General features: G+C 38.4%; 1 protein-coding gene across 2 annotated transcripts in view; it reads right to left on the reverse strand.

Moving 5' to 3' along the window:
* The window catches only part of LOC129278998 (beta-arrestin-2-like), a 31,339-nt gene extending 20,830 nt beyond the window's left edge, over positions 1–10,509 (reverse strand). For both annotated transcript variants that reach the window (XM_064111094.1, XM_064111093.1), the window contains exons 1-7: positions 10,483–10,509; positions 8,101–8,161; positions 5,818–6,059; positions 4,571–4,670; positions 3,993–4,156; positions 2,485–2,642; positions 1,547–1,699 (exon numbers count right to left, since the gene is read on the reverse strand). In XM_064111094.1, coding sequence (XP_063967164.1) covers positions 1,547–1,699; positions 2,485–2,642; positions 3,993–4,151 — 470 coding nt within the window. In that variant the 5' untranslated portion in view covers positions 4,152–4,156; positions 4,571–4,670; positions 5,818–6,059; positions 8,101–8,161; positions 10,483–10,509. The remainder of the gene's footprint in view (positions 1–1,546; positions 1,700–2,484; positions 2,643–3,992; positions 4,157–4,570; positions 4,671–5,817; positions 6,060–8,100; positions 8,162–10,482) is intronic.
* Positions 10,510–11,296: the final 787 nt, after the last annotated feature.

The raw sequence follows: 11,296 nt of genomic DNA on the forward strand, positions 1-11,296 counted from the left end.
GTAAATGGGTACCTGTCAGTCATTTATTCCTTGAAAAACTTGAGAATGCTATCAGGCTATCACCAGGGAGTGCTGTTTCAATGGGCTCAGGTTAAAATTCCATGTGCTTCAGTGTATTTGATTTTCTCACATTCTTTATCCACGTAATAACTTTTTGTCACAATATGAAAGTGGAAATTGAATATATATATGAACAAAAGCAGAAACCTCTATAGCTAACATAATTAAAGATGTTCATCTTATTGGTATGATGTTATGACAAAACATTTTCTTTTTCTCAAAATCACAAAATTTTACCTGCTAATATTATCAATAATCATAACATCATATTTAACTCATTCCCTGCTTTGTTCTACTAGAGTCACATACTGCAGACTGCCAAGTTCGACTCAAGTCATATTTATTTCACAATAGACACAGAGTGCATTAAGTCTACTGTTCATACACACATACACAATAGTGATGTGTGCATCGCATTGAACTGTGTACACAAAAAGCTTTTCTTTACAATAAACCAATCAAAATCTATTGTGAGCTGAATTAGCATAGTCCATGCAAAACCCCTCTTAAGGATGCAACTTGAAATTAATGTGGATCAGGAGTGATTCTGTCCGTGGCGGGCAAAGACTTACATCACTTAAAGGAGAATGAAACCCTTGAAACCAGCTGAATCCATATCAAAGAGAAAAATCAAAGAAACATATTGTTGAAAGTTTGAGGAAGATTGAATGAATAATAAGAAAGTTATGAGCATTTGAATATTGAGATCACTAATGCCATGTAGATCCTCCCATTGGCAATGCGACCAAGATCTGTGATGTCACACACGTACAACTCCCTCATTACTTTAGTACTTATTTCACTTATATTCTCACTTTTATAGAGTCTATCACAAGGTGAGGTATTCTCTTTATGAGAGGACAAGTACAGAGGTTTCACAACATTATATCATTGATGAATCGTTTGTCATATGATTAGAATGAGCAAAAAGAGATGTTTTGGGGTATATTTTCAGTGTCCAAAAGGGGAGAGTTGTTCATCTGTGACATCATAGATCTTGGTCGCATTACCAATGGGAGGATCTCCATAGCATTAGTGATCTCGACATTCAAATGCTCATAACTCTTCTATTGCTAGTCCTATTTTACTCAAACTTTTGTTGATCTTATTCTTGGATTTTTCTGCTTTCACAAAAACTAACTTGCTCCAAGAGTTTCATTCTCCTTTAAGTTCAAAACCCTGCTCTCCGCGAGGGCACTTCATGATAATATCATAAATACCCCGGCTTTAGATGGGCTGCCTTGGCGCTCAAGCAGTCAAGGAATCTCTTACTACTGGGTACCCACTAACTACCCCTGGGTGAAGGTTAGCAATCTTTGGTATTTTTTCACCTGCAACGATGAAAACTTCATCAGACTTCCATCGTACATTTGGATGACGTAGTTGTTGATGCAGCACCTACAAGGCCTTAGAATGTAATCGTAACCAAAACGGCTACAATTTTGAGATTGTGAAGAAAAAAAATTCTAAGGAAAATATAGCTTACAGTGTTGATGAAGCAAGATTTGTGTCCTCGTGTTTCAGCTTGCCGTCTAACGCCAGCCCTCGCTTGTCTTTATTGTCATCAAGTAACGGTTTGACACAGAATACCTTCGTTAGTTTCTGGCTAGGTTTGAGTGGCAGACCATATTCTGAAGTTCTGTGGAGAAGAATAATAAATATGACAGGGGTTACATCAAAGATTATATAAGGGACTACAAGGATTACACATCAATTCCAGCTTTGGTATTTAACAGCAATCGCAAAATGAGTTCAAATGACTGATTTTGATAGGGACTTACTCCGCTTCTATGCAACCTATTTTGCATTTGACAGACTGACTTTCATTGTGACTTGTAACCCTGCTACTACGCACACTACTGGGCATTTGACAGACCGACTTTCACTTTTTTTGTTTTGTCCTTAGCCCATTGGGAATTTTATGTGTACCAAATTTCAACATAAACTGAGAGGGTCGGGTGTAACCACTGGGTGAATCCAGATAGAATGACCCTTACTCCGCTTCTACGCACACTACAGGGCATTTGACAGACCAACTTTCATTGACCTACTCCATGTCTACGCACACTACAGGGCATTTGACAGACCAACTTTCATTGACCTACTCCATTTCTATGAACACTACAAGACATTTGACAGACCAACTTTCATTGACCTACTCCATGTCTACGCACACTACAGGACATTTGACAGACCAACTTTCATTGACCTACTCCATTTCTACGCAAACTACAGGAAATTTTTCATACTGACTTTCCTAGAACTTACACCTCTTCTATACAGGCTACATGGTGTTTTACAGATTGACTTTCATCGTGACTTACTCCGCTTCTATGGAAAGCACAGGGCATTTGACAGACCAGAATTCATTGTGACTTACTCAGCTTCTACACAAGCTACTTAGCATTTGACATTGTGACTTACTCTGCTTCTACGCAAGCTACTGGGCATTTGTACTGTGCTGTTGAAAAGAGGCAGATGTCTGCATACTGCCGTACCGACACCCTGATTTTCTTCACCGTTCTGTTTGAATTGTTGGCCACGGTGACGTTAACCTCGATGCTCTCTCCATGATAGTACATCTGGAAAAAAAGAAAATGTGGAAGGTATTTGAATAATAATAATAATAATGGAACAGTTCTTTTACAGAACATATCACATTATGATTATCTATGCGCTTCCAAACGACTTGGATATTATTACCCCGGCTTTAGCTTGGCAGCTGTAATTCCTTACAGCACACACGCATTTCAAGGAATAAATTCCTGCCAGGAACCCATTTACCACACATGGGTTGAGTGTAGCACAATGTGGATCAATTTCTTTCTGAAGGACCCTACACCATGGCTGGGATTTGAACCCACGACCCTCTGTTTCAGTCTCTGGAGACTAATCCACTGGGCAACAACGTTCCACATACGAATGAAAATCAGAGCCAACTTTCCTTGCAATGTTAAACAGGAATCCAATTATCAGTTTATTTGGCCTTTGAATCTTCCAGTTTTTCTTTACATTAAATGCTCTCGAACCGATTAAAAAAATGGTTCATACTATTTATTCTCTGAATGGGTAATATTTCTGATCTACTGTACCCTATTAGAAAAAAAGGAAAATGTGACTTTATAGAGTCATACTTAAATGCTGACATGTACATGATATGTAAACATGCAATTATATCAATATGCAGTAGCGTGCGTCCTCTGATAATTTGACTAATGCGGTGATCAAGCGTATCATATTGCACACAACTAGGAACTTATATCCTTTTCTTTCAAATTCAGTCTGATCAAACAGATTCTAAGCTTCAAAATGATTACACAACTTATTGCAAACTAGACTGAATTAAAAACATATAACCCCCCCCCCTTTGATTTTTTTTTCACATTTAGTCTGATAAAACAGATTCTAAGCTTCAAATGATTATACAACCTGCCAACCTTGATTAAATAAAACATCTACAGAGCTCCCCCCCCCTTGATATTTATGAGAGATTTAAAAACACAAAACAGAATTTGAAGACTATGGTCTGGATGATCATACATGTTTCAGTCACAACAACAAAACCGAACCCAAACCAGGGGCGGATCTAGCTTTTTCCAAGGAGGGGTTTGACTGAGAAATTTGACAACCTAAAAAAACAAAAAAAACAAAAAAAAAACAAACAAATTAAGGTCATTTTGGCACCAAAGAAGTTTTTTGACAAGCAAAAAAAAAAAGTTTTCACTTTAAAATGGTAATTTCGGTCCGGAGTACATTGAAAAGCACAAAATATTGGTAATTGCGAGAGGGTTTAATCCCTTTACCACCCTCCCTGTAGATCCACCACTGCAACCAACGGATGCTATGTCATTAAAAAATTTTAATAGATTTGGTCGGTCTGGTGCCGGTTTCGCCAGTGTGACCGAGACTTCATGCTTGTCAACATTCCATACCTCTTTATCGAGCGTTGCCTCAAGGTGGAGTGCTCCTGGACTGACAACGAACTCTTTCTGTGCTTCAGCCGTGGGTTGTGGGCCGGGTACGTCCGGGGCGTAGGTAACCTTCCTGATGGCAAGCCGTACTGAATTCCTCTTGTGTGGTTTCTCGTCCATCGTTTCTACATAATAATAATAAAAGTAATAATAATAGTTACATATATAGAACGCTTCATACGCTGTGTTTTTAATTGCTTTACATTGTAATTATCATTACCCCGGTCATAGGATCCATCACTGTTCCACATATAAGGTGCACCATCTCCACTCCCTGGGGAGTATCCTGGCGAAGGCAACCGTTAATTTATCGGGGCAACCGTTAATTTATCGTTGCACACATGCTAATCTAATCACTTTGACGTCCACATCCTACCTAGTTTTCATTGGTATTAGTAGATATAGCTCCAAACAAAGGAACACCAGTACTTTGTAAAGTCAACCAAAAATGAGCAACAGCTTTATGAAACACCCACCAGATCTAATTCATGAATAAAAGCAAAGTTTCATGATGATGTGATGTTTATGTTTATCTTTACCTGCAACATATGTTTTGAGTTCGTAGTCCACACCGCATGGCTTGCCTGTGTCGCCCTGTGCGGGCTGAAGTGTGACCGATGATGGGGAATTGACCGGCAGCTGACAATGACAAGCAAAATGATTTGATTTGAATATTTCAAAAAAATAAAATATCAACTCAATACAAGACAATACATTTGATTATAATTCAGAATAAAACATGGGAAAGTATTTAGTATAGCATAGAAAGACAGTAGATTATAACAATGACAATACATGTGTAAATATGAAGCAACCTGCATAAAAAGGAGAGCTTGTAAAGTCTGAAATTTCCTTCAAAATATTAGAAATCAGCAATTAAAGAGATGGGACACACACAAAAATCAGACATTCAAAAAGGTAAAGATAAGTAAAATTTGAAATATTAAGCAAAAACAAATGAAGGGAATGCAATTTACAAATTTAGCTTTTTAGCTTTCTCATCCATTTTCAATGATCAGTTTATGAAAATGAAAATCCATATTTTATTGTTCGAAATAGAAATCTGAGAATAGAAATATTCCGAAAATTTGTTTTACACAATTGATCATGGGCCCGGCAGACATTGTGCAGCCCCAGGTCGACGAGGTTCTATCCCTTAAATGATGAACACCAAACAGGGTAGCAGCAACCGGGGTTTAACCTTCCGACCTCCCTGTTGTGAGGCGGACGTTCTACCAACTGAGCCAACACTTATGTACTTATGCAGGTTTTTTTTTCATATATTGCAAGTCCTGCATTTTGCTGGTCTTGGTCTAAGTTCGAGCCATGTGGACATAGACTGTTGGAGATATTCTGATCTTCCAAACTTGAAACTCAAATATGCCACCCTCAGCTCCCTAATTATAGCATTTCACATTTGTGTCCTTATTATGATGTCACTCATTCATGTTATTCCTGCAAGATTGGTCAATATAAGTGCAACCTGCATTAGCTGCCATATATCTCTCATATTCTATTAACTGATTACGAACCATTAAACAGGGACAACTCCACCTTGACGTTATCTCAATGGAAATCCAAGCTGGGCAATAATCATCTGTGAACAGGCAAATAAGTTCCAGGCGTTATACATTTTGTCTTATCAGCCATTTGTCTATCATGGCTTGCCATAGAGAAGACGTCTTGCTACAGTTTTCTCTAATTCTTTCTTTTTAATTCGGCCTCGCATGACAATGTTAAGAGGTGACCAATGTATTGTGAAATGCTCAGACCGGCAAGAACTTACTTCGAAGTAGAACGGATATGCATTGGACCCTAGTTTCTTGATAAGCCTCTCTTGGAGTCTAGTAAGTGGTCTCTCCTCCTCTGTGGGCTTGGGGTAGACCTGGACCGAAGCTAAGTACAGATCCTTCCTGAAGGTAAGCCCAAGGACATCCAGATCCTCCCGGCCATAGCGGAATGCTGCTAGCACATGGGCAAAGACTTTCCTCTCCTTTAAGTAGTCTAGGTCTACTAATACCACACCATCTATGGGGGAAAGGTGAGATTGAAGAGTAAATAAATATTCAGTTACTGTAAAGGACATCACATACCATTTTGTTTACAAATGGATCTTGGATATTACATGTATATTCCGTTTCTGAAATTGAGCTAAACTTTAAATGTCATGACTTCATTTTTCATCTAATTTTTATGAAATTTCCAGGATTATATGCTAGTTTAATTTTTCTCTGTTTATTTTCATCAATTATTTGTAAGGGCAGACTTGACATTGAGCGAGAGTTGAGATAACATTATGTATATTTTTTAGAAGGGTATTGGGTGATTTCAAGTTCAGAGTTGGTTCTGTTGGAGGCTGTAATAGTGTTGGGTGTTGAAAATGCAATTCATAGTTGGTTCTGGAGTTGGGTGTACTTTTGGGTGTTGGATGTGCAATTCAGAGTTAGTTCTGGTGTTGGGTGTTAGTGTTGGCCGAGTTGGTTCTGGTGTTGGGTGTTAGTGTTGGCTGTGTTGATTGTGGTGTATAATGTTAGTGTTGGCTGAGTTGGTTCTGGTGTAGGGTGTTAGTGTTGGCAGAGTTGGTTCTGGTGTAGGGTGTTTGTGTTAGCTGAGTTGGTTCTGGTGTTGGGTGTTAGTGTTGGCCGAGTTGGTTCTGGTGTAGGGTGTTAGTGTTGGGTGAGTAGGTTCTGGTGGAGGGTGGTAGTGTTGGGTGTTGGTTTGGACACACAGTTCAGATTGCCTTCCATAGCACCAACACCCATTTTGAGTTTACAAAAAACAAGTGGAATGTCTCTGGCAGTCTCGCCTGCATTACGCAATCGATATAGCAGCAGTGCTGCCTTTGAAAACAGCTACCGGTAATGAATAATTATTCACAAAAAAAACACTAATATGATAATAAAATATGTCCACTGAGTCACTGACCCAAAATGACCTTTGACCATGTGACCTAAGACATGCGCAAAACAATAATTCATACTTGATTAACCTTATGTCGATGTTTCATGAGCTAGATCCATAAACTTTCTAAGTTATGATGCCAATTCAAAACATACTCCCAACACGGCCAGAGTTCATTGACATTTAAATGACCTTCTTGGCCATGTTCCTGAAGCATGCACCTGTAATTCAGGGATACCCGATGCTCTTATGTCCAAGTTTCATGAACTAGATCCATAAACTTTTAAGTTATGATGACAGTTCCACAAATACCCCCCCCCCCGGCAACATTACCAAAGTTTGTTGAACCTAAATGACCTTTGACCTTGGTCATGTGACCTGAAACTTGCACAGGATGTTCAAGGATACTTGAAGTCGATTGCTCTTCTGTCCAAGTTTCATGAACTAGATCCATAAAATTTAAAAGTTAAGATGACAATTCCTTAAATACCCCCAACATGGCCAAAGTTTGTTGACCCTAAGTGACCTTTGCCCTTGGTCATGTGACCTGAAACTCGCATCTGATATTCAGAGATTCATGGTTGCTCTTATGTCCAAGTTTCATGAACTAGATCCATAAAATTTTAAAGTTATGATGACAATTCCTAAAATAACCCCAACATGGCCAAAGTTCGTTGACCCTAAGTGACCTTTGACCTTCATCATGTGACCTGAAACTCAGGCAGGATCTTAAGTGATACACTATTACCCTAATGTCTAAGTTTCATGAACTAGGTCCATATAATTTCGAAGTTATGACAACATTTCAAAAACTTAACCTTGCTTAAGATTTTGATATTGATTCCCCCAACATGGTCTAAGTTCATTGACCCTAAATGACCTTTGACCTGTGACCTGAAACTCAGGCAGGATGTTCAGTAATACTTGAATACCCTTATGTCCAAGTTTCATGAACTAGGGCCATATACTACATGTAGTTATGATGACATTTCAAAAACTTAACCTTGGTTAAGATTTCAATGTTGACGACGCCGCTGCCGCCGTCGGAAAAGCGGCGCCTATAGTCTCGCTCTGCTATGCAGGCGAGACAAAAATGATCAAATCACATTATTAAACATCTTGTGAGATTCATCTCACAAGGTGATGAATGACATGAAATTACACTTACCAATTGGATCGATGTGTGTTTGATGGTCGACAAAATCTCTTTTGCCGAGATATGTCGTGATCTGAAAAATAAAAAAAGAAAAGGACAAAATGTAGAGGAGATATTGTAGCGCCCGATGATTATTGCCGTAGAGGGCGCACAAAATAAGAGAAGAGCAGGGAAAAAACATAAGTTTATTAAAATACAGAGAAGATCGGAATCAATTGTCAGAAATCCAGATTAATCAGTATTGATACCTGTCCGTAATTGTTCTTATTCACCATCTGAAGGCTTGATATCTATTGAATAAAATGTGTTAACTTTGAACTTGAAACCAACTGAGAAGGGTTGCATGAATTAATTGTGAATGCATGTAGCGTGTGAGCACACGGTGAGGTTTGGCGTGTACAAGATTGAGCACAGTTTGAGATTTGGCATGTACATGTACGAGATTAGAAAAAGTGGGAGCAATATTAAATAAAATTGCATACATGTACTGTATATTTTCTAGAGTCCTACGAAAAAAATAATTTGAATTATTACCTAAACAATGCAGTTTACCAGATATTATAAATGTCATATTTTGCTTGCTACTTTCAATCCGAGACAAACAGGGTAAAAATTTGCCATGTTGCCCTCCCTGGGCTTTTGCCCATTCTGTACAAAAAAAACTGACCATATTTCTGCTAGTGCGTTTTTAATAAATACACAGTTGGGGCAGAGTTTGATTGCTAATTTCAGTATTTGCAAAGTCTGGTTGGAACCAGTTTGCGAACCATATGACAGTATTATTTTCCAGGTATCGCATCGCAATTTGCTACACATATTGTTATGACTGCTGCACAAAGTCCTTAACCATAAATACTAATAATACACATTTGAGAAGTAAAATTATTCTCTGTATAATAAGGCAGATTTGAATGTATATTATTAATAATTGTTAATTCCACTTCAGCATCGCTACAATTCGGTGGATTTAAAATACGGTGAGCCATCTATCGGTTGGCAACGGACAGGCCAATTTCTAACTTTTGGGTCGACATCACGCACAGGCGAGGCACAGCCAACGCATAGTGCTGGTGTGAAGATGCTTCAAAAATGAAAACCATATGATAAATGGAGGAAGAATTCACTGAAAACGGTCTAAATTTCCTAAGAAATCTGTAGTAAATTTCTCTCCCACCTCTTAGACCCTGGTAAACAGCATAATTTTGTGCAAACTGGCCGAGCCGCGTTGGTCATACGCCATGATGCACTAGTGTGCTCAGCAGATGTCGACGTTTTCCCATGAGGCATTGCGAAATTCGGCCTGTCCGCTGCGACCGATAGGTCAGGTGGCGCGCCGTAATGTGAATCCACCGAATTAAAGGCAGAGCCGCAACTCTAGCATGAAAGTCTACATCATGTCTACTTCCCTTTATAGCTAACAAATATACACCAATTTGTTAATTACTGCAATCTGCATTAATTGACTTCAACTGAACCAGCACAAAGGAAATTGAACCTCAAGGACATACATGTACATGTAGAGAACCAATTTCCTTAATTTCATAGGCAATTTGTCAAGTGCCACATTAATTTTTCTATTAATATATTTCTAAAGACTTATAATCTAAAAATATAGATTTTTAAATATATATCTAATTCTCTGCCGACTTCTGAAGAGTCATAGTTGATTAATGAAAGGTTCTCCTAAAATGGGCTGGCAGTTTACAATAGAGTTATCCATCCCATTTTCCATCCCCGGAGAAAGAAATAAAACTGCTTTAAGTTTAATTAACGTTAACTTAACAGACTGAGACCACAAACAGGAGGAAGATGAAGAAGAAGAAGTAGAAGAAGGAGAAGAAGCTGAAGAAGGAGAAGGAGAAGGAGAAGAAGAAGAAGAAGAAGGAGAAGAAGACGAAGGAGAAGAATGAGAAGAAGAAGAAGGAGGAGGAGAATGAGAAGAAGAAGAAGGAGGAGGGGAAGAAGAAGAAGAAGAAGAAGAGGAAAAGGAGAAGAAGGACAAGAAGGAGAAGAAGAAGAAGGAGAAGAAGAAGGAGAAGCAGAAGAAGAAAAAGGAGGAGGAAGATACAGATAACAACAAATAAGAAAAGGGGGAGGAAGCAAAAGAAGAAAAAGACTAACAAGAATAGAAGGAAGAGGAGAATCAGAAAGGGAAGGAGAGGATAAGGCTGAGAAGAAGGGACAGGAGGGAAAAGAAGAAAAACATGAAAAAGAAGAAAAAGGGTATTAAATAGAGGTAGAAAAAAATGGCACCTCTACCCCAAAAAAAAGAAGAAAAAGAAGGAGAAACATACACATTTAGCAAATGAAGAAAGAGAGAGAAAAAAAGACAAAGAGAATGAGAAGGGTGCTCGAGGCTTTTAAAAGGAAATTGGAAAATGGAAACTTTCCTACCTTGCCATTGGGGCTTGATTTCTTGAATACTCTGTAGAACAAGATAAAAGGAGAAAACACAATGAAAAGTAACAGGATTACTAGAAAGCCATGAATTTCCTTTCATGGTTCTAATCAAAGGATTTCGATTTAAAACAACACAATATTAGTATTTTCAGAATTGAAGGAGGCAGAATCTTGTCATAGAAGAATAAGAGGAAGAGGTGAAGGAGGAGCACAAGAGGCAGAAGAAGAAGGAAAAAAAAAAAGATATACGCATTATACGTGTACCTCAGTCACATTTTCCCTACAGTGGCCGTACGGTGAGTCCAGAACAGCAGTTTTATTAAATTTTATTCAAACCAACTGAAGTGTTTAATATGTACAGTAGCTGGTACAAAAAATGTTAAAACGGTCGCTGTACGGCCGCCATAAGGGAAATGTGACTGAGGTATTATGAAAGTTAAAGCATACACTCCAGGCTGAAACAAATCACACAAACAAAACTCTAGAAATTTCATAAAAATCAGACAAGGGCAAATTGACATTTTAATGCTTTGCATTAATTTGGAATAAAAATTTTATGCATACATGTACTCGAGAATATATGGAAATTACTGTATAGCAAGCTGATGTTATCATCGGGGGTTTTCTAGCATCAAATTGGATCGATATACAAAAAATAAAGAAGATGGAGTGTTGTGGTCCAGTGGATAAGTCTTCTGACTTTGAAACAGAGGGTCGTGGGTTCGAATCCCAGCCATGGCGTAATTTCCTTCAGCAAGAAATTTATCCACATTGTGCTGCACTCAACCCAGGTGAGGTGAATGGGTAC

Source organism: Lytechinus pictus, chromosome 16 (genome assembly GCF_037042905.1).
Source record: "Lytechinus pictus isolate F3 Inbred chromosome 16, Lp3.0, whole genome shotgun sequence".
In the NCBI taxonomy this organism is placed as follows: Eukaryota; Metazoa; Echinodermata; class Echinoidea; order Temnopleuroida; family Toxopneustidae; genus Lytechinus; species Lytechinus pictus.